Genomic DNA, 24,781 nt, shown 5'->3' with positions numbered 1-24,781 from the left:
GACTCAACCCAGAAAACTTTAGTCTAGGCTCTTGTAGTAAATCGCCTGGACTACTTTAACGGCCTGCTGATCTCCGCCAATGATGCCTCGCTCAGCAGACTGCAGGTAGTTCAGAATACGGCAGCACGATTGGTCCTCAATGCTCCTTCTAGGAACCCTTCTCGCCCTCTTCTTATGTAGCTGCATTGGCTCCCTATCCGCCAACGGGTCAGATTTTAAATCTGCTGCATTATTCATAAGTCTCTGTTTAACTTGGGCCCCTTCTACCCTCGGAGAAATTCACGTCATATGTACCTTCCAGATTTCTTCACTCGGGTGCCAAACATCTTGTGGTGCCTCGAGTAAGAAAGGCTAGACTAGGAGGAAGACCCCTTTCCCATCTTGGCCCTCGATATTGGAATGAGCTCCCCATGTTTTTGAGACCATGCATTGATCACCTACAATTTAGGAAGCTGCTCAAGACCACTCTTTTCCGCGCCTGATTCTGCTGTAGTTGGAATACACCCTCACAGCCCGTCGTAAGCGCAGAGATACCCCTTCGGGGGTCGATTCAAGTTTTATATAAGTACATAAATAAATAAAATCTATCCTGAGTAATTGGCCGTAATGAAAAAAACAATATCAGATGTCTATACACTCAGTGATGCTATCGTGCTAAGCACCACGCCACCTTTGGTGCAAATTGACTGCACTTTGGAAATAAAGTGTAGACCTGATGTCCAAAAAGAGAAACACTCAAGCACACAGTCAAGTTAGCAAATGTTAGATCTCTTCTTTGTGAGGTTCTCTTGAAGTGATCAGATCCAGTCCACACAAGTCAAATACTTCTACCTTGTTTTTAACTTCAAAAGCAGATTGTTATACAGTATTGCCCAACAAACACCGCAACCGACACATGTTTCATCGTCCTGGACTTTTTCAAGGCTGTGCACATGGAAACAAGTCCATACTATTGTTGTAGTCTCTCCTAGTTTGGTGTGTATAATGTTTAGAATGAATCCGTCTGTCTAAAGCCTCTGAGTATTGGTTGTCCCAGTGATGGACGAGCCCAAGAACAATTCTCCGACTTGTATTGGCTTCGGTTATGATTCATGGGGAAACGGCGGCACCCTGATAAGCCTGCCTTTCTGCAATTCCCGTGACCTTGACACGCTGTATGCACATTCTAGTCCTGTCGATCCCTGTATTAACTCTGAATTGCAAGTGTGAAAATTCAAATAAATAGCCTAGAGTGAATGAGCTACTCCTGCATAGATCTGGAACACTTGAAAGGTCTGCAGTGGTTATGCAAATAATGTGGCAAGGCAGTGTTGGGCGCACTTCGTCTATTCAAATTACCCTTACATGCTTATAGTTGGATATTCCTCTTTTGAGAAAGCCACAAGAACTTTATTAACCCCTTCGATGCTCATGACGAGCTCAGCTCGTCATGCAGTACACTGATCGTGTGCTCATGACGAGCTGAGCTCGTCATGAGAAATGGAGTAAATGAAAAGTCAGCACAGGAGGGGAATTGCCTTAGCAGCGAAGGTGTTAAATAAAGGAACTATCTGTAAAAGAGTCTCTGGATGCCAGTGAAATTCTGAGAATGGGATAGAGTCTTGCTTGTGTTTACTGTTGCTCAGCCGCGAGCCCAATGGGCGTCACCAAGTCGCGAGTAGAAAAGTGGAACATGGGTGAAATTGGGCGTTTCTGGAGAAGCTGGTTAGAGATGCTTTTATAGACAAACTGTACCTCAGGGTGTTTATTCCATTACCATTGATGAAGAACTTTGAGGAGGATGACCCTCTAGCATTGCTGGAAATTCACACTTGTCGCCCCTCCTAAATGTACTTACCCTTTGGCGGATACAGAATACTGATGCACTTTTTTGGATCTGTGCATAGGTTTGTCAGGGTAACATTGGACATAACATCATTAAATTCATTGGTGGAGAATATATTAGACTTGGCTTTCTGAATGCATGACAAATGCAGTTGTTTTTGTTATGGGTGAAAATATTTTGGTCCCACTGTGTACTCCCCAGCAAGACTATTTGACTGGATCTTTGGGTCTTTCTCCGCCACCAGTGGTGGATGTATGACGTTACAGGGCATACTTTTACAACGCATACCTTTACAACACATTTTTTACAACGCAACATCCATTACAACGCATTCCATTACAACGCATGCCACTACAGCGAACTTTTATAAACTACCTTTACAACGCATTGCATTACAACGCATACTACCTTTACAACGCATACCATTACAACGCATAACATTACATTGCATGTATGGTAAGTATTGGATAGTGTTCGGGTAAAAATTACTATTCTAACTCCAGGGGGGTGCAACAGTAGGGTAAGTGTTGGATAGTGTAGGGGTAAAAATTACTATTCTAATTCCAGGGGGTGCAACAGTAGGGTAAGTGTTGGATAGTGTAAGGGTACAATGCGTTGTAATGGTATGCGTTGTAATGACATGCGTTATAGTGGTATGCGTTGTAATGTCATGCGTTGTAATGGTTGTGTTGTAATGGCATGCGATGTAATGGATGTTGCGTTGTAAAAGTTTTGTTGTAATGGTAGTGCGTTGTAAAAGTTGCGTTGTAAAGGTTGTTTCCCCCCAGTGGTTGATGTTGAATTTCGCTCTGTAGAGAACCGGCTTTGAGAAGACCCATTGCAAACGTGGCTGCAGTTTGATGTATCCTTTGCTGACATCTGCAGTGCGGCCACCTGGGCAGATACGTGCCCATTCATGTACATTGCATGCATAACACTGCCTTTGATAATACAGGGATCTGTCAGGAACAGTTTCCGTGAGATTGACACCATGCCCAATTCTACCCTCTAAATAATTGCCGCAGAAGAACCCGATGCAAGTATGGACTGAGCTAATGCTATTCATATGGAGCTGTGTTGTCCTACTCCAAAGACATGAATCATTTCCATGTGCTTCCTTCCTGGTTTCTCAGCTGCCAAAGTCTTAGTCTGATTCCCTATGCCAGGTTTACCTTGGCACCAGCCTGGGATGAGGCAACATGTACTGCCTCCTCAAACGCTACATGAGCAGACGCACTTTCTGGTGCAGCAGCTCATCAAGTTAGGTTCCCATAGAGCTGGCCAAGTGTGTCACACCCAGAAAAGGGCCATACGAAACCAGAAAGATCTGCACTAGTAATTTCCTGGCAGAAAGTACCATGGTGAAATTGTGTCTACTTCATTACCGGCCTTTTGAACAGGGGCGTAACAAAACTTGAGGCCCCCCACAAACTACATTGATGTTCCCTCCTGCCCCCCACCCGGTAAGGAGCTCTTGGCAGGGGCCCGCCACCCATGCACGGTTTACTGTGTCGATTGGGCATGCTGGAGCTCACCCGCCCCAACCCCATCCCCCGCATTGCGGGGACTGCGGATGCTATTGTTACGCCAGTGATAGCGCGTTTCCTACAAGCATAGGTTGTTGGAGCACTTTACATCACTCACACATACAGAGACAATTAATCATATGTGTGTAATTGAGTCTATAGAAAATGTTACATAAGACAAAGGGGACTACAAGGTGTAGGATTCACATGTCATTCATACTGGTAGATGTTTTTTAAGAGTGCTTGGTCTGGGGAAGCGGAAACTACTCATTCAGAACGCAACACCGTGATTAGGGTTCACCTTAATAATAACAATTATTTCTACCCAAACAAATCCTTTTTAGTTAAATTACGATAGTCAAAGACTGGGGGAAAAACATAACTTTCTAACCTGCACCATGCCCTTTGCAGGCAGTGCTTTTATGCAGTTCATAGCACGCTGTATTAGATTGTGATTGTAACTTATGAGCTGTATATTAACAAAAGGATCTCTGTGACAAAAGCTGTAACCCACTGAGCTATGAAATGAAATGAAATGAATTCGTACTTGTATAGCGCACCTATACCCTGAGGCGTCTTGGCGCTGTACGCATACAGCTGTGGAACCCTTCCTGGCTTTTCCCTGTGAAATGCCCACTCCTGGGCACCCCCAAGGTGAAGCCAGCTATCCCAGCGCTGTTTTGGCCGTTGTGGAGATTAAGCAAGCTATTGCCCAGAGTTGCAGAGTGGGACCCATGATTAGAATAGGCACCGAGGCGAGAATTATCAGGTCCGAGGAAATTGAGCCCAAGACCCGCCGAGGCGGGAATTGAACCCTGGTCCCGGGCCAGACCTCTGCATCAGGGTCTGCCGCTCTAACCATTGAGCCACACTTCTCCACACTATGCACATAAAATAATATTCTATATTCTTTAATGTGCATAGTACACGCTCTTTGCAGCAGGCATATTTACCATCTGCGCTACCTGAGATGAGCAAAAACTGCCACTAGACAAACTCTGATCTCTCTCCAGCAGGCACATTAATCACCAGAGTTATATTGGCACATTTATTGTTACCTGGAAATTGTTGGATATACAAGGAACTCTGCAGTGCTTTTAAAACTGCTGCACTACTACAAAAGCAGCCCTTCAGTAACAAAAGCAGCCCCCACCCTTCCAGCCTCCCAGTACAGCCTGTCCGGCCTTGATGTAGATGTAGTGTTCCTTTCTGCAGCATGACGCTCTTTCACTAGGGGAATTTTTCGCATAGAGGGAATGTGATATGAGCACACCGGTAATACAAATATAACCTCTGAAACATTTATGCAGAGTATAAACATGCTGTGCCTTTGCTACAATTCTGTTTTGCTGAACTTTGTACACTAAATGCCTTTTTCATGGGTCTAGACGTGCCAGCCCACGGGTAATTAGGACGATCATATTCGCCGATGGCGCATCTGTCTTTATCAGACAACTGCATTGGTCCTTAATGGATGCAACAATCTGCCTGTCGCGGTGCAAAGGTTGGGAATAAAACGTACCTGTTAGTTCTATGCCCTCCCCATGCTTGGTGTGAACGGTAAGCAGTGCTTTAAATGGGGAAAAATAAGTGCAGGTACTCATTAAAATACCGGTGTGGCAAGTGGGCGGGGCTAAGGGCAAAATACATAGAGACTTATGTACCAGTTGCAGCACATATTAAAACACATGAGAAATGTGGTTATGTCAAAACACAGATTAACTCCTAATACAAAATGAAAGTCATGATGACACTTTCACCTGAATGGTTGCTGCGCATCTGATTGACAGTGTAGGGTCTGTCTAGAAACCCTGTCCTGTTAATCACAGCGCGACCCAAGCCCTCTCAGCCCCCTGCAGTTTGGGGACATTCAAATGCGCGCTGCTGGAATCTTCACCAGCTACTCTAGAAAAGGATACATTACGGCTCGTTAATTACAAGCTGCTCGGAAGTAGAGCGGAATCTGCCCTGCACTGGAGCAGAAACCTAACACCTGAGCCTGCCGTGCTGAGGATCAGGGCACCGGTACTCTACCTGGCTAGAGAGAAGTGCCGGTACTGACAGCAAAAAAAATCGGAAGTGCCGGTACTCAGTACCGGTGAGTACCGGCCCATTTAAAGCACTGACGGTAAGTGAAGTCTCATTTCACTCTCACCTGTGACCTGCAGCCTCAGCGGCAAGGGCACTGCACAGATGGCAGTCCGCTGGAAAATGATGGTCCCACCGGCCACCACATGTGCACTTTACACAGCGCAAGTGCACATTTCACAATACAGTTTTACCTGCCCTGCGCCACACCCTGAAGACCGCGCAGCGACGCGTGCAGCATGCATACACCATGTGTAATATAGTGAACGTGCGTGTTACTATAAAAAAAACTGATCCCAGACTCAGTTAGCGAGTCAGTGATTGTACTGAGCTGAGGGGGTCCCTAGAGCTCTGGCCTCCCCCCCGCACCGCGGGTGGGGCGGGTCTTATGTTACGCCAGTGCCGTTGCAGCCTGTTGCCTCTTACATACAGAGCCAGCGGTACGACCAGAAATGCGGTGCAAATCTTTTACTTTGCTAATCGATGAGACTGACTCTGACGACACAAACCAAGATGACAGCAATGCACAAGTTAAAATAAAGATGTACGAGGGGCAGTGCCCAACAAAAGCTTCTATAGCACCCAGGTGCCCAGGACAGGGCCTTGGCTGCAGAGCCTGGTGGTGCCACATCTGCAGGTAGGAGACTGGGGTCCTTAAAAGTTTTTCAATATGTGTAGCAAGGTAGTTGCTAGTGTTTCATTTGAGGCAGGGGTTGCAGGTGTTGGGCACCAGCAGTCATTTGTGGCGACTTGGACTTATTTTTCATCATCAGACTTTGACCCGGAGAGTGAAAAAGAGAGGGTAAAAGAAGGGGGGAGAAAAAGGTAGGAAAAAAGCAACAGAGGGAGGAACCAGGGATGGAAAAGAACCTGCAAGAGAGAGAGAAACAGACAGGGAGAGTAGTGTGTGGGAGAAAGAGGCATAAGGTGGAATCATGACCAGGCAGCCTTGGTATTGAGCAACTTTGGCATTCGGCAGTAAGCTCCAAATAAAAACGCTGGGTCTCTGCACATATACCTTTACTTATTTTACAAATTAAGCGTTATATTTCTTGCACCTGTTGTGAGCTATCACTATGAAAACCTCCTCGGTGGGCTTGTGACTTACACCAACCCACGCAGGGACGTGGCGATAAGGCATGCATGTTGTGTCGCAGGGTGTGTCGTCATTGTGGTATTTGCATCAGTGCCTTCTGATTTCTTGGTGGTACTCTCACTGTGGTATTGAGTATGTATGTATATGTCCTTATACATGCACTTTTAAAAAGTAATTGAACTCCGATACAACCAGTCCCGTCTGTCGTGGTCATTTCCTGCAGGTTCATGACTCCTGGGCTCTACAAGGACCGCGCTTTAACCTTGCTTTTTCGGTGCTGTGTTATCTACATTGTAATGGTGTTTCCACTTTGGGTCAATTTGACACTTACTCTTTATCCTAGGGAGGCGTGTAACTCATGTAATTAACTGTAGCATAATTGCATGGAATTACAGCAAAATTACGCAAGATAATGCGGAATTACAGAAGGATCGTAACTCCGCATTTAGCGCTGAACTCTTATGCAAAGTGCACCCTCACACCAAAAATGGACCCAAGGGTGCATTTAATGCTAAGAAAATATTGATCAATGTAACACCACACGAACAGCAGCAGTCAGCAGCAGTCAGAAGACACTACGCTCTGTTCCTATGCTCTTGCAGTAGGCAGTTTTGTCCAAATTAGTCTGAATTCTGCAAGCAGGCGTTATGTTTGGTAATTTCATGTCACAAGAGTAACATGAATTTACCAAAAAACAGAAGGGCTTCCTTACACTTCTGCCTGGATTGTTTAACTCTAGATACAGAGAGTTTGTATTTGACACGTCTAACGCACACTCCTACCACAAGGACACTTTACATGGTTAACCATGGCAACCATGAAGTAAACGTGTCATTGCTGTAACATTACACCAGTTGTCACCAGGTGACTGCGAGTGTACAACATGCTTGCAGGATTTACACCGGCGTGCTGAGAACCCTGCTCCTTGCTGTGGAGTAACATGAGCAGTCGGAGCCCAAATATAGTCTAGAATAGAGTTTATATACATACACAAGTATGTATGTATGTATGTATGTGTATATATATATATATATATATATATATATATATATATACACACACACACACACACACACATACATACATGTATATATTTATTTGAGGGGGTTTAAACCCACCCAACACCCCACCTTTTTTAAATGTGTGTATATACACAGACACATACATTCATTCCTTGGGTCATAAAAATGTTATGCCCTTCTAAAACACTCTCGTAAAACCCTAAAAAAAATAGAACCTAATACAACTATTTCAAATACGCCACTTTAGCCTAAGACACACCTAGCTAGTTCTTTGACACCCCCGGCATCCCATACATCATCAAGCCTACACAAATTCTTTCATTCAAACCTAAATCCCTAAAAAGAGAGAGAGAGAGAGAGAAGATGCAGACGTTATATTTAGGAATTCTAATGGTAACTTTATAATTTTAAAAAACCTTGGATAGTCTCTGAACAAAAACAAAAGTTAAAATATGTTATAGTTAGGTGAAAATGCCAGTTAAAACATGCTCTTTTAAATTAACAAAACAGACATTCACCAGTTATAGTCATCTCAAGAAGCTGTAACTTGCACCCCCATCATGCACACAACATTGTCACCAGTGACGTCATTGTTGATGTTATCAATTATGTCATAGAACATGTCAAGGGTGATGTAGTAAGTGAGGCAATTAGCAGTGCATGGCAAGGACACAAGTTATAGTTACTTGAGATAACTTAACTGAAGTGCCTCACCTCTCCGCATCTGCCCCTAACATCAATGCATATATTGCTAAAGTTCCTATCTCATCCTGTCCTTCCATCTCTGCTCCCCCTAATAAGCCATTCATATATTGTAGGGCCGCTGCCCAGTAGTACAGTCTTAAATCAGGTAGGGCCCACCCACCTCTCTCCCTAGGAAGTGCCATAAATCTCAACGCTCTTCGAGTCTTACCGTGCGCCCACACAAATCGGTTTACCATGTGTTCTAGCACCTTGAACCACTTTCAACACGAGATGAAATTGAGGTATTTCTTAAAAGATCACTAAAAATAGAGATTAACTTTACGCCGGCAGTAGTCCTGCTTGGAGTAGATGATAATGATAGACAGAGTCAATACGGATACTTCATATTTGTAGCCATGGCTGTATTAAGGCTGTGCATCGCCTCAACATGGCTGGACCGTCTACCACCGACATTCCATCAATGGTTCGCTAAACTATTAGCGGCTAATAATCTTGAGAAAGCAATATATGCAAGGAGGGGCATAAAAGGCAAGAAATTAGGAATACAAATATGGGAACCCATACAAAGGTGGAAGGAGAGAGATCTGGGGTAGTATCAAAATGAAATAAATGTGAGAGAAACATTATGTATGTATAGAAACAGAATTCTCTGTCCAGGGTTTGAAACGTTTTTCCGTTTTTCACTTGATTTTTTTCTTCTCCATTGTATATTCTATATTTGTGTATTGTATGCTTTGCTATATTCCTGCATTTCATTAATGAATTTACTTGCCCTGTACAACAAAAAAGGGGGGAAAAACTCTAATAAAAATATTTTTTTTAAAAATAAAAATTGAAGTGCCTTACCTCTGAATGTCTGTTTAAATAAGAATGTGAATGTTGTGGAGGTGCTGGGGAGCAGTGTTTTCTCTCTGTGGTTCAAAGTTCTCCCACATTCCGATCCAGTTAGAGCTTCTCTTTTATGGTGAGAATTTACATAAAATATTTGTGATTGGGATGGTGGTGTACTTACATTCAACCAATTGGGTCAGGATGTTAAGTTTTCTTGTCTTGTCAATTTCAAATTTCAATGCCTGCGCCTGGTTTGGACTTTCAATGTCTTTGGTGAACCCTGGCGCTCCTGTCCTGACGTAGTTTTTCTGTTTTTCAGCTGCCTTTGAGATGAATGAAAGTTCTCGCTGGACAGAAGAAGAGATGGATACCGCAAAGAAAGGTAAGACAACCTTGTTGTTATTGTCTTCTGCGCCGCTAGGAGATGGGAGGCCAGCCTGTCCCTTTCAATAAAGGATGCCCATTATATTCTGTACATGGATAGCAGGATTAAAAAAGCCTGTGGGTGAACTCAAGAGCTTGTTCGAGTGTGCAAAAAGGGTGCTCTGTAAATGCACCTTACGAATACCTTCTGCACGAAAGGCGAGGAATTGTTTAGGTTTGACCCAGCTCCTTAACCCTTTCAAGGCTGCTTAATGGTACATCTGATTTGCATTTGTTGAAATAACTTATTGGAAGATGGCTTACAATCTAGAGTAGAGATGTGAGGGAAGCATTTAAAAGATGGACCAGGTTGGTAGTGCCTGCTCGGTGATGCTCAGCACTGGGAAGGCAGTGGTGATGCTGCTCACATTCTTTTATTTTAGAGCCCGAACTTGACCAAAATCGGGTATCAGGGGGCTTTACATAGCACCAGTTGCGTTACATGAGGACACATTCATTTTTGTTAGGCACAGGGAGATTAAGTGATTTGCCCAGAATCACAGGATGATCAGCGTCATTGCCGAGCCTCGAACCCGGTTCCCCAGATTCGAGGTCGACCGCCCTAGCCGTTAGGCCAACTCCTCTCATGTAGCTCGATGGAGGTCTGGGGCCACTTGTGTGTAGTTGGTATCTTGTGCAAAAGCATATTCCTGCTCCAGGGTCTCAGTGTGTTCAGTTGGTCGAATTTACCTTTACACGTGTTACCTCTTATGCAGGCAGTCTCAACAAACACGTTTATGCCATGCCAGCGTCAATATTTGAGATGAAATAAAACATTTTACTTTTTACTAAATTTGTAATACATTTACATTCGGTCATTTATTTCCACAATGCAGAGGTCGCGTTCCGTGCCTTCCCCTTCCCCTTAGAACAGTCTAATGTGCGGAAATACTGTTTTTTGCCTCACTGTTCCACTTACAAGCAAGTACTTGTAACTGTATTCATAAACACTGCACATTAAAAACAGCATGACATAAACCACATGTGTGGGTCCGCAGAGAATTACGTATTTTGTTGTATTGTTGAGGAAAGTGTGACGCCCATCTGAAAAGAATCTTGTCCCCACCGCACGGTCTGCATTATTAATAAATAACGTATTGCTCGTCTGCAGAGGTGTATGAGTGTGTGAATGAACATGGTCTGGTCACTATAAGGGCTTGCATTCAAGGCTCTATTAAGATAGCAAAGTCAAAAGTTCCTATGTTGACTCGCGTAGATAGCACATCCCTTCTATACCTCGCCCCCACCCTTTTCTATGCCCCCACCACCTCCATAGCAAACAGTGGAGCTGTGTATAAAACAGCTTCTCCTGTTCTCCTATTGGAGTGTCTGTGTGTGGGAAACGATATCTCTTTCGATACTTTCACTAGGGAATTTCTGCACTTCAGTCCATCTGTGATTTAATTACAGTGGATTTGAAAGAATTAAGAATGCTGTGCCATCCTTTCATTTTACAGCGCTCTACTGCCATCTTCCGTTTTTAATTATATGGCATGTCGATGGATTTGAGATAAGGATGCCTTTTACGTTGAATACATCAACTCGAGCGACATAATTTGTTCTTCAGAGAGTACACAGGCCAGACGAGAGCAGCGCGTGCCTGGCAGATCTGGTGATGTTCCACTGGTGAGGCCTCTGGAGGTTTGACTGTGAAGCCCTGGTTTTTGATAAATAGTCATTCCAGATTCTGGCCACTGCTGAGTACTGCACGTTTTGTCAGGTGTGGATATTAATCTGCAGAGCAAGGAGGTAATTTGCTTAGATGTTATACATTTGCGGAGAGAAATCCCGGTTCAGAGAACAAGCACCTGCTTCCAAAACGTTAACTTAGTTGCTACACCACTTCTAGACACAGCATCCCCCTTGAACACGAGCTTTTCTCCAGCGCCTGCCACCTTATGGCTTCTTGTTCTAGAATTTCGATGCTTCCGCCTGTCAGACCTTCCATTATTGCAGACTGTCTGTGCAAGATGTGTCTAGGGCAGAGGTCTTCAAACGTTATTGCTCTGAGCCTCCTACCCAAAATGTTTTGATTGTGTTTCACCCCTCTAAAACTTTATGGAAAAACTTGAGGAGTGGGAGGAGCAGGGGGTGTGGTTTACGAGATCATTTCAGGTGCCCTTTTTCAGTGGCTCATCATAATCCATACTATATGTGAGAGTAAATACACAAAAAAGTGAAATAGATTTTTTTTTAAAAAGCTACTCCCATTAATCAGGGCCTTGTGAGCCCCTCACAGTCCTGAGCCGCAGTGCAACTACACCTTCTGCACTAATGGTATTTGCGGCTCTGAGTAGCAGGCTATCCCCTATCTCTTTGAACACTTCCCACCAAGCCTGGGCATCACTCCAATCTTAAAACAGACTCTCTGTTCCTTCCAGAAAGAAAGAGCTCCAACCGCCTGTGTGTTGCCCGCCTCGTTGCAGCACGGGTGCCTTCAGCACTAATGCTCTCCCCCATGCCTCTGTTGTACAAAGATGGGCATTATTGTGATGCAGTGGACTCTTTCACACTCCTGGGCCCCAGCGTTACTGCACCTGCCTTACTAATGAGAGCTCCTGCCTTGCGAAGCGGGCAGTCTCCTCTGCCCCTTATTAAGCACCCGCTCTCCTTTCTGCCACCTCTCTGAGGCCTATGCCAAGGCATCTCCTCGGCCTCAAATTTCCTCTCTCCTGAGCTATTGGTTCGATGCCCAAAGCAACAATGGCACAGCCAGGGTGCACTGAACCCTAATACAAGCAAGGAATGATAGTACAACTGTCATAACACCCCCTGCGCCCAAAGTCACCGCACCTACAACACTAATGATACCTACTCCTAATGATACCTAATCTGGTCATTCCACTGGGCCATCACTCCTATGCATGAGGCCAAAGCAGACTCTTATGCAACAAAAAAAAATGGTGATCTAGGCCCCAATGCCAACAAGGAAAATAGTTCCCCACCCCCTTTGTGCTAGTAACACATTCATAATTGGGGTGAAGTGGCCCCACCCCATTGCTTTTGTGCCAATGCACCTGCTGCACTATTGGTAGTGATGGCTCTTAAAAAAATGTCCAACACCTTATGTATGGCTTTCTCTGAATGACTGGGGAAGCTGACTCTGACAAATTGTAAACAAAAAAGTTAGATGCCAAATAGCACCCCCTCCTCTGGGCCATCTCTTTGATGCTACCCATGGCTCGTTTCTGCTTTCTCCTGGGTCATAACTGAACTCCAGGGTTCCAGAAGATGGGGGCTTAGAGGATGACCCTTTAGCCTCCTCTCTCTGCCCCTCTCAACTCACCTGAAAGGGCATCTGCATTACAACAGAAATCAACGTTGACCTGGTGTATGGGTGTAAGGTGTTGCCCATGTGCTATTATAACAAAAACAGTTTCCACAGTTTTAGTTAAAAACAACCATACCTGAATTGTTAATGGAGATCTAAAGATACCTCTGTGTGAGAGTGAAGGAGGGGGGTAGGGGGCTAAAGTTCTTTTAATTATGGAGTCACGTGAGGTAATGTAAGGATGCTGAGTTTTGGAAAGTATCCTATTAATGGACTTATAAAAATATCCCCACTAGGCACAGTGTGGTTAGCTGTAACTAATATATATTCTTAGAAAAACAGCCAAACTTTGGAACACTTTGCCACTATCCATCCATGTCATGAATAAGTACCTGGCTTTCCGTAAGGCCATCAAAACGCACCTTTTCCCTCCACTTTAGTGTCTTTCTTCTGTCATCTACCTCCATGTTTCTGCCTTAGTGCTGGGAGGCCTCTTTGCTGAGGCAGCTGTGCGTTTTACCAAACATGCTAACATAACATTTAAAGTGTGTGCATTATTTTATATGCAGTTGCTGTGAAGGTCTAAAAACAAAAAAACACGTATAGAACATTGTGTTGTATTTAGCCTTCTCTTTGACCTCTGCCACCACAGCAGTGCTTAATTTGGGGTGGTGGTTTCAGCACTTATTTTGGGAGGACGGCACTTATTTATCTGCATTTACAGAGAGCAAGAGACGAAAAATAAAAAAAAACGGAAAGACATAAACACAGTCACAACGTGAGAAAGCAGGGACAAGCAGAAGTGAGATAAAGGTGAATGGGGGTATCTGTTGGTGAATTAAAGATGAATGAGGTGGATTTAGGAATACACAGCCTTGGAATTCCGTGCGCGCACATTTAATTGCACCAGCCACATTACAGAGCAGAGCTTTGAGCACCGGCACTATTTCATTTGCAAATTAAGCACTGCATCACAGGGCCCAGGAACACCGTTGTTATTCTTTTTTATGCACTTCAACCACTTCATGTAAATGATGAAGACCTGGAAATACCAAAAATAACCAAAGCCACGCTTCCAGGCCATTTTCATTTACAAGTATTTGCTGAGGCATTTGTGAACTTCTGAGAACGCAGCCAGGGCGTCCCAGGGAGGCGCGTTCCCCCAGTTTGAAGACCTCTGGTCTAGGGGAACTTCACTTTAAAACCTTCTTGGCAATAGGTGGTGCTGTTGAGTGTTGATTTCCTTCTGAAGACAGTGATCGGAGATTCGTCGTTGGGCCAGAAGAGGGCTCGTTCTCTGCTTTGGGCTCTGGCGTTGTTGAGCAATGGCTGCCTGGCAAGCTTCTCCCCGATCCAGGAATCCGTACCATTTTAGAAATTCCAAATGACCTGATTGGCTGGTAGATGATAGCATGTAGAGGATTCTACCACCAGATATGACTTCATGGATAATTATCAGATGTCCAAATCTCCTCCTGCGTGTGACTGGGTACCAGAGATGCTTTAAAGGTATCAAGTCAGGGAGTCCAGCATAGTCACATACGGTCTGGATCCATTACAGGTTTTAAGGGTAACCAATGAATATGTAAATCCGTTTTGTTTAGATTAATTGTAAGTAAATTTAGTTTGTGGACATCCTGCAAATCTGGCCTGCACCCAGCCATCTGAGATCCTTGTTGCACACCCCTCTATCAATTTAACCTCGTCAAATTCGCCAGTTTTAGCCTGTCTGTTTTGCATTTTAGTTGCTGCAATTTTCAATTGTCTGTTGGAGTTCATGTTCAGCCTTGTTGCTAGTAGCTTAGAGCGGCTAAGTGGAAAAATACACATTGTGTTTCTTGCAAGGCTAGACATCGAAAGACCTTACACTCAGGTACATTTTATGACCTATGTTTTTCTGTTTGCTTGATGCCTGAATGGACAAAGCCATTTGTTTTGTACTAAAAATTCAATTTTACGAAAGATAAATATTTTAAGTAATTGTTAAACCTTTCCTTTGACTGAAAGAGAAAAGGAAAATGTTTGATTGAGAAGCAATCAAGTATTATGTCATATAAACTGAATGTAATCCTGAGAGTTGGAATTTTGTTCCATAATGTTGCGGTTTGTCAGAATTCTTTTCAGCTGCAGAATATCTACCTTACTTTTGGTTTAAAACATATGTGAGGAAACAGACATTTTGCATGTAGCACCGCCACTTTCCCCCCATTTTGACTCCTAGGTACTGGTGTAATTGCTCTGAAATTCCCTGAGCTCTTCTAATAGGGATTCAGTACATGTGATCTGCCCCCTACACCCAATTGTCATAGGCTAAATTCCAAGTACCTAATGTATGGTACCAGGTGTACCCTGGGACTGTACGTTAGAGTGTTTCCTCAGGGACTGCAGTACTTGTTGTGCCACCCTAACGGAGGCAGGGTAAACCTGGCTCCCAGTCTGCCCCTACAGACTAGACCCGAACTACAGCAGGGCTATTGGGTCCCAAGGCGGGGTGCAGGTGCTGCACATTAGTAAAGTAGTACATGTGCTTAAAATGTTCTAACAGTAAAAATCCACAATTGTCGTTTTTACTGGGAGAGCGATTGGTAGCCCCATTGGCAAGTACAGAGTTACACGCTGACTGCTCAGCCATTCTGACTTCTGAATGGGACAACAAAAGTTAATACTTCAAGGTATCAAACAACTCATTATATTCAGCCCAACTTAAAGCCCAAGTTGAAATTAATGTAACTTGTTGCCACATGCAACTTTGAGAAAGTTTCTACCCTGTTGCTAATTAACTACCACTTCAGGGTGCTGTGAGTGCCCTGTAGGAAGGTTGTGCTGGAGAGGCAAGGGCATAGTAAGAGTCCCGTAGTATTGGTCTATGCCTCTAGTTGGTATTCCCTCACCCCTACTCTCGTGAGGTCAGAAATGGCGCCAGAAGTTTCCTAAAGTTCTGGGGTATTGATGAATACTTATAACTGCTGATTCCTCACCTTGTGAATACTCCCAGGTGCCAGACTGGATGTGGAGATCTTTCTCAGCAATTCTCTTGCGTGTCAGTAGGTGGGATTGTGCAGCTCTACATCTGGAATGCTCTGTATGTCGACGTCAGTTCTTTACTTTCTGCTCCTTCCGATGCGGAACCAGAGCTTGCTCCCTCGATCTGTCACTGACAGACTTCATTTTCTGAAAATCTCCAAACATATTCCAGCATGCAAGGGACATGTCCTCTCCTAAAACAACCAGTTGTACACCCTGCAAAGGTTGCCTCAAACAGATAACAGGCCCTCACATGGTCTGTGTCTGGGCTCCATGATGACACGAAGTTGTGCAGCGCCTAGGCTTTGATGAATCCGAAGGCTACCTGGGACTGCGAGGCCAGGTAGCATGTCACAGGGAACTGTTGAAACGCTCAGAAGGGCTGGTCTTAGTTGAAGTTGAGAATACAGACATGTTCTAATTCCTGAGGCCATTCCCAAGAGAGGTCATCACCCCACTCCCAAGTCCTTGGGTAAGTCTAAGAAAAAGAAATGGAAGAAGTACAAACCTGCCTTTCCTCCACTTTCACCAGAAACCATGCAGACTTCAAGGTACCTCGGGGTCACGGTCTCCGTCTCCTACCACTGAACTCATCCTGGCCCTAGTTTCGATGCAACCTGAATTCCCAGGTCCATCGACAATGGCGCACAAATCCAGGCTTTTAAGGAGGCCATGCTGCTAATCTTCTGTACATCACTGGATCCCTCTGGAAGTAGCTGGTGCCCGTCCGATTCGAGGAGACCCCCAGATTGGCTTACAGTCCAAAAGGGGGTTGGAGCACATCGCTAGACACGTCACAGCTGAATTACCTCTTTGCATCATGGTTGATGTGGTTCAGTGTTATTTGCTCTCTACACAGTTCTCGCAGTTCATTGGCCAGTGCCAGTATTCTCTTCAAGCGTATCCCCAGTTTGGCTTACCGCTGGTGGATCCGTTCGCATGCTGACTGTGCCTTTCGACCCTGGTCCATGGCCGACGCCTACACTGACTTCCCATGCACCAGTGCTCCGTGTGTCAGTGCCAGCAGCGATGGCACCAGAGCAAGAGCCCATAGTCTTTTGAGACTCTGAAGCTAATCCAATATGGCCTCAACCTTTCCCACAACCTCCGTCTGATTCCTTCACTGCATTATAGATTCTCTGAGCTGATCCCACAGGATGATGTTAGTGTTGACACTTCGTAATTATATGATAATGAAAGCCCATTTCCTGACCTACAAGAGGCTAGTGACTTATTTTTAATAGAGTTTTATACAGTGCAAACTAGACCCAAAGGTATTAGAGCGCTTTACATGAGCACCAGTTTCATGACAGACGGACACATTCATTTTTTTTGTTCGGCATGGTAAGATTAAGTGATTTGCCCAGAATCACAGAATGTTGAGCATTGTTGCTGAGACTTGAACCCTGCTTCGAGGTCGACTGCTCTAGCCGTTAGGCCACATGCTCTCCCCACCTTGATACTGCCCTAAACCCTCTGCCTCACCCCTCTTCAGAACAGTCTGCCTCATTTGTCGTTGTTATCAGGAGAGCTATGGTACTTGACCCCAACTTGCCTCAGTAGAAGTAAAGACAATCCTGTTCATAGAGGTTTTGCATTCAGGGCAGACATATCTAGAACCACTACTACTGTTTAACAAGACACTGACGGATACGCTTTTGGATACCTGGGCGAAGCCAGGAACTTGCCCTCCCGTCAACTACCAAATAGCCACAAGACATAGACCCATCTCTGGGGGAACCTTCTTTTTTCCTGCAGCATCCAAAGCTTGAGAGCATGGTAGTTCAGGCCTCCGCTAGCAAGCTGAATCCCAACATGTTTCCTACCACCCCATCAGACAGAGATTTAAAATGCATGGAAGCTTTTCAAAAATGCATGTTATCCTCTGCTACTCTTACTTTCAGGTCTGTAAACTAAAATTGCTTCCCGGGGCGTTACTTGCCTGTGTTGTGGGACATGGTGACCGTCATCTTGCCAACAGTTCTAGTTGACCTTTGGGCCAACCTTCAGAAGAATATTCAGGATGGCCATGATGCAGCAAAATACATTATTAGATCGCTTGTGGAAACTACGAGTGTCAGGGTAGGGGATTGGTACCAGTGCGGTGCTTCGGTGACATGTCTGGATTCGCTCCACAGGATTCTTGGTTGATGTCCAACAGTCATTCATGAAAATGGCCTTTGACGGCACCTGTCTCTTCGGAGACGAGGAGGACACGCCTTTGGAGTGTTTCAAAGGAAGCAAGTCAACAGGGCACTCCCTTGGCCTTGTGCCACCCACACCCATCTTTCCTTTTGAGGCTTCGGAAGGGACTTACAACAGATGCCTCATCACACCTTGCTTCACCAACGACATACCTCCCAAACCTTTCGAGGCAGAGGTCATGGATCCGGCCGTAAACAGCCAGGCCCTCAGGAGCAACAAACTACCCATTCGAACCCCCACATACACAAATGCAAACCCCCTTTAGTTAACCCTCAGCAGCTTGCTGTCACTTGGTGGGAGCCCAGATAATAAAGAGTGGCCAGGCATCACAGCAGCGAGATGAGTGCTTCAAATTGTCGATCATGGCTATACGATACTCTTCCTTTCCACACCTTCAAGCATGCCACCTACACCACAACAGCTTCCGTAGGACCACTTGTCTATTCTCCGACAAGAAATTCAAGCTCTCTTGGAGAAGAGAGCTATTGGCAGGATGCTGTCATCAGAAGTCTTGACTGATTGCTACTCCTGTTACTTTCTGGTGCCAATGAAGGACCTTGTCCTCTTTTAGGTATCCGCCCCTGAACAACTTACTCAAGATGGGCAACTTCAGGATGCCCACTCTGGCCAAAGCTCTGGTTGCCCTGGATCCAGGAGACTTGATGGTAGTGTTGGACATGCAGGATGCTTTTTTCTGTATCCGCGTCTTGCAATCCCACAGATTTTATTTATTTTTATTTTATTTATTTAATGCGATTTTCTATCGCGCGAACATTACCCGAAGGTGTCAGAGCGCTTTACAAAAGAACCAGTTGCGATACATAAGGACTTGGGATTACATGAGTTACATAAAAGATACAAACAGGAAATAAAATTGCAAATGTACAAGTTGTAAAGTTACACAGGTAAGAGATACAAATAGAAAAAATTGCAAATGTACAAGTTGTAAAGTCACTCAAGGAAGAGATACAAATGGATAAACTCTAAGAATCACATAGGAATGGTAGTGAGTACAAAGGTCTACTATATATACTAGTGGTTAGAGTTATCTCTATATACATATATATATATATACAAATAGTAGATTTTCTCAGGATTCCATTTTACCAGCGATTCGGCTTGGACAAGTATTTATCACATATTTACAGAGTGAAAAGAGAAATAAATAAATAAATAAAAATAAAAAGGGGTGGAGAGCGGTATGTGGTTTCACATAGCCCACACGCACATTCAGTTTTTGGTGCTCCCCTTTGGCCTTACTATGAACCCTCAGTAGCTCTCAAAAGTGAAGGTGTTGGTGGTTGTGGTGCATCTTTGGAAGTTTGGAATACAGTTCTGTACCTCGACGGGTGATTTACTCTAGGGGGGCTTGCATCAGGCAGTCTTGGACCACCTCAAGACAGCGGCCAGCTTGTTAATATCACTGGCATTCTCCATCAATGTGGCAAAATTCCAACTGATTCCTTTGTCGAGGCTCCCTTTCATTGGACCCTTCCCGGACATGGTGCTTTTTCGAGCCTTCCCTCAGCCTCAACGAGTCCAGAACATTCAGACACTGGTCCTAATGTTTCATCCTTTGCCCTGGGTCTTATTGAGAGAGGTTCTGAGGCCTCTTGGCTCCTGCATCCTGCTAGTGGACCATACTAAATGGCTCTTGTGTTCTCTGCAGCGGGGTCGGAAGTCTTAGATGATTTAGCACCAAGGGAACCTCTCAGATTCTTTGCCCCTCTCCCTGAACCACCCAAAATTAAGTTTGATGGATGCATAGTTGCTGGGTTGGAGAGGCCATCTCTGAGAGTTGGAGACCTGAACACTCTGGTCTCCGGAGGAAACCTGCCTTCACATCAGCCTGCTAGAGTTGTGGGTGATTCACTTGGCACTGAGAGACTTCTTTCTGCTCATCAAGGGATAATGAGTGCAGGTTTTCACAGACAACACTACCACCGTGTGCTACTGCAACAAGCAGGGCGGAGTGGGGTCATGGGCCCTGCTCTAAGAGGCTCTGCACTGTATGAATTATCAGGGTATCTCCCTGGTTGTATAACGCCTGGAAGGATCTTTAAATGCCAGTGCAGACTACCTCAGCCGGTGTTGCCTAGCTGATCACGAATGGAGCCCACCCTGAGGTGGCACAGGGCCTCTTTCAACAATAGGGAGAGGTCTGGCTCGATCTTTTTGCTACCGCTAAGGGCGCACAGTATTCGAACTGTTGCGCATAGGAGTTCCCAGGGTAGTTCTCGCTCGGAGATGCCTTTCGGTTAAGCTAGAGGTCAGGACACCTGTAACCCTTTCCGATTCTATCTCTCCTGCCCTAAGTTCTGAGCAAGATCAGGAACGACCAGACCCAAATAGTTTTAATGGCACCGGATTAGGTCACAAGAGTGTGATACCCAGAACTTCTGGCCATGTATATCTATCCTCTGATTCACCTGCCTCTTCAGAGGATCTACTGTTGCCACTCACTGCAGGCAAGGCTCTACACCTGAGCTTACACAACCTACACCTCCATGCTTGGAGATCGGGCGGCGACCGTTGATGGCTTTGCCTCACTTCCGAAATCATGAATGTGATTTTGGCAGCCCAGTGTCCCTTTACTAAGATTATCAATGTGGAACACTGGATGACATTTGTTGTTTGGTGTTCTTATTGGCACATTCAACCATTGCATACCTAGCTATGGGATGTACTTCCTTTCTCCTTGTCTCTAGCCCAGCTAGGCCCAGCAATGGCAACAGTTAAAGGTCTGCCTTATCGGCCTTTTTCTCCATGTCCACCCAGCCATCTTTGAGTCACCTATTGTGATACGGTTAATGGACTGATCCATGTGTTCCTGCCAAAACCCTTTGCGATTTCCCTGTGGGACCTCATTCTGGTTCTTAAATTCTTGATGTGCTCTCCATTTGAGCCCTGTGTACAGCTACTCCCTGAGATTGCTCACAGTGAAGACAGGGTTCCTCATTGCGATCAAGTCAGCTCATTGCAAGAGTGAGCTTCAAACACTTTCTGTCTAGCAAACACACTACCTTCTTCATGGGAAAATTGGTGCTAAGGACCACTGCAGTGTTCCTCCAAAAAGTTGCAACGCCTTTCCACATTGGGCAGTCTATTTCCCTGCTGCCATTCTTCGCTCCTGTTCATCTATCTAAGGAGAAACGGACACTCCCATCTCCTAGACCCAAAGAGTGCTCTGAATTTCCATATCGAGTGCTCTGAATTTCCATATCTCCAGTTGGGCCATCAGCTCTTTGTGGGTTTCTCCCGGGTGAAGAACAGAAGAGCAGTGCAAAAATGGATCATATCCTGATGGAGTGTTCTTTGTGTATAAATCTATTACGCTCTGGCTAAGTAACAACCTCCGGAAGGCCTGCTGGCTCATTCCACCAAATCCAAAGCTGCTTATACCGTGCCAGTGTGTCTGTTTTGGACATATGCCAGGTTGCGATGTGGGCGTCATTTCACACCTTCACGAAGCACTACTGCCTGGAATGTCTGGTTCAGCAGGAAGGGCACTTTGTTCCTTCAGCTCTGCAGGATTTTTTTTGTTTTACCCATTCCACAGACCCACCTTCTGGGCAGGTACTGCTTTGGTATCTGTTTATAAGGTGAGAAATCTCCTGTTAAAAGTTACTTACCTTCAGCAATACTCTTTCTGGTGGTTACTGTGTCTAACAGCAGATTCCTCACCATCCCACCCTCCTCCCCGTTCTTTGGAACAGACTGTTTTGTCCAAACTAAAGAGATCACAATCTAGAGACATGCACACAAACACACTAACAAGCATTTACAATGCAATAGGTCTCGCAGCATTAAAGTTTGAGTTATTGGCATTGTGTATGACAATGCGTTGCATAACATTTTTAGCAAACTTTGAATTGGTGAGCAGTGAGAGTGTGTGCAAGAGTATGCTGTTCTTGAAAGCAGTGTGGTAGAGAGTGCAGGAATTTGGGTGCTTTTTTCCCTTCAGATGCACAGTTAGGAGGGCATACGCTTCATTTCTGCTTTGCATAATGAGCTGGCAATTTTCTAAAAAACTTGGATATGTAATTAAAGTGAAGAAAAGAATCCAAAAGCTGGGACAGTCCTCTGAAAACCAGGAATGTCCTGGGAAATCTGAGACTGCTGGTCACCCTACTCTCTTGAAGAACAGGGTTCGCCATTCAATTCACTATATACTTTTAACGTATATGTTTGCGCAGGGCTTTAAATGGTCTGGGTCCTCCTGGTGCACAGTGCTGTGATGGGTCCAAATCTAGCTCTCCATTTATGCCCTCCAATGGCTGAAGTATGTTGACCCGCTGACCTATTATCCCAGTAATGCTGTGGTGGACGGACGCAAAATGTCAATGACAGTTCAACAGAACAATGGATAAAAAGGGCACACCAACATCCCCTGTTTGTACGCACATATGCAGGCTTTATTTTATATAAATTCTAGATGACTTGAGACTTCTAGAATAATTAAGGCGGCTCTAGGCCATATCTATAAACGGGGAGAATTATAAAGTGTCAAGATGTTTTTTTTTTTAAAGCAGCATTCTAAAAAAATAAAGAGTGAAACGAAAGGAGAATCACTAACCCTGCAGCTGAATTAGGCACTATTAATTAGCAAAAAAATTATTTAAATTATAAAGCAATTTCTTCCTTGCTTTCCATAAGAGGGGGATCAGTTTAACCTGTGTTTAATTCTACATAACATCCTAGGGCATGAAAGACTGCATACCACGACTCACAATGTAATGTCTTTTTGGTAACAAACACGGCCATTTGGGGATACTGGCTAAACGTTCGTAATGCCAAAAACCGACACCCCTTCCTATGGACCCAGAACGGTTCATTTACACACCACCAGTTACAAAACACAGCATGCAAAGGGCTGAAAAATAGTAGGCTAAGTTTGCAGTTTACCCTACCTGCCCAGTCAACTGCAGGGTGAAATACCTGCGAGCTGCAGTTGGTGTTTGGACTTTTCCTCAATTACTCTCAATCCGCGCCCATGACAATCATTATATTGCAATCCTTTATTTGATTTAACCTTGCAACTAAGCATAGGCTCATCATAGCTGACCAACATCTCAGCCACGAACCATGAGAATAAAAAATACAGGAAATAATGTTCTGACTAACATGGTAGTTCTTAGTCAAAGATATAATTTCTTTTCAATAACCACAATCACTTTGTCTCATCACCCAGACAGCTACACTTACGATCTAGGCAACCACCGAAAGTTATCTCCGTGGAACAAGCAAGCAGTACCACACCAAAGCAGCTAGCATGATGGCCACCACAAAGATGTGTCGTATAGAAATAACCTGCATCCAGCACTGGCGGCTGCCGGTCTGCCTCAGAGGGCACCCCTCAAACGTCTCGCCCCTCACGTCACCACTGTTTGTGAGCCAGATCTGAAATCTGCGTTCCTCGTGGTCTTACATCAGTAAGAGAGTACTGATTATTATCTGCAGCGGCCCTCCCTTGGACCCCACCCTCAAAGATGAAAACATAGAAATACCAAAGTCGAAGTGCACCACAGCATATCCATTGTACACGTTCTATTTTTCGGTCACATTTGCGTACAGGAAAGGGAAAAAAAACAACACAGATGCAGTATTTACAAAATGAGAAAAAGTAAATCACAATGCCTAAAGGTTTGCACAATCATGAAAGATGGGACATAGAAAAGGAATGTACAGCAAAATAAAAAAGCTACGCACCCACCGGAAGTCAGGCAATGTCGCCTGTGACGGGGGCGGGGCCGCGTCCGGACCGGAAGAGGAGGCATGCGTATCGCGGCCCGGGGCTCCTGTGAGCGGTGGAGAGCCCCGGGCCTGTCAGCAGGAGGTTAGGCGAGTGTTGCGGGGCTCCCTTGACCAAGAGGGAGCCCCGTGAAAGGAGCTGGCAAGAGCTGCAGCGGCGGAGTCCCCCGAGATTGGCCCGGTAAGTTAAAAAGGGCTGGGGGGGTCTTGGTGACCTTGTATGTGTGTCTGTGTGCGAGGGGGGGGGGGGGCAGCACTCGTGTGTCTGTGTGCGTGCGCGTGTGTATGTGTGTGGGGGGCTGTATGCGTGCGTGCATGGGCGCTTGTGTGTGTGTCTGAGAGAATGCAGCGAGCGCGTTCGTGTGCGCGTGCTCGTTTCAAATCGCCTCCAAGGCGATGCGCGCGGCCAGGATTATCTCCTGGAAAGGAGACACGCCAACAATAGGTTCTCGGCGGAGATGCGCTTCCCCGCGTTCAGCCGAGACCTAAAAATGACCAGTGACTTCATGTTCGATGGTGTGGATGGATATTGGAAACAGACTGACGTCCGTGCGTGGAGGTGGCGATTATAGTGTGGCCTGACATCCCATCCCGGGAGAGTCGGAAATGACGAGGAGCTACACGACAACACCTGCCGATGTGCGAGGGAATTGCTATGAAAATCTCCAGTTCAAGTTATTCACAAGGTGAAGATCTCTGCCACTTCCTGCTGGCTGCCCTGGAGCAGTGCAAGGATTTTTCAGCAAATGCAAGCAGCATTTTGACCATTGATGTACACTTTAAACACTTAGGGGCACATTAGGATAACAGGCGGATTGCCACCACCCATATGGCGTTGGCGATCCACCCGCCAAAAACCTCCGCCTGCTACTAATTCCCCCGCCACACTACCATGGCGGGGGGACCCGACAGTTTTACGGTGGTAGGCAATCCGCCCGATTGCCTATGGGCGGAAAAGCAGTTTATATGGTGGCGGTGTCTGTTAGACACTGCCAGCCATATTACTATGAGGGC

General features: G+C 45.2%; 1 protein-coding gene across 18 annotated transcripts in view; it reads left to right on the top strand.

The window, feature by feature from the left end:
* Window positions 1–24,781, top strand: part of NCOR2 (nuclear receptor corepressor 2) — a 1,388,857-nt gene that overhangs the window by 1,023,156 nt on the left and 340,920 nt on the right. For all 18 annotated transcript variants that reach the window (XM_078667637.1, XM_078667632.1, XM_078667640.1 and 15 more), the window contains one exon: window positions 9,413–9,475. In XM_078667637.1, coding sequence (XP_078523763.1) covers window positions 9,413–9,475 — 63 coding nt within the window. The remainder of the gene's footprint in view (window positions 1–9,412; window positions 9,476–24,781) is intronic.

The sequence above is a fragment of the Lissotriton helveticus genome, chromosome 11 (genome assembly GCF_964261635.1).
Source record: "Lissotriton helveticus chromosome 11, aLisHel1.1, whole genome shotgun sequence".
Taxonomy (NCBI): Eukaryota; Metazoa; Chordata; class Amphibia; order Caudata; family Salamandridae; genus Lissotriton; species Lissotriton helveticus.
This window is presented reverse-complemented; position numbering and strand designations above follow the sequence as displayed.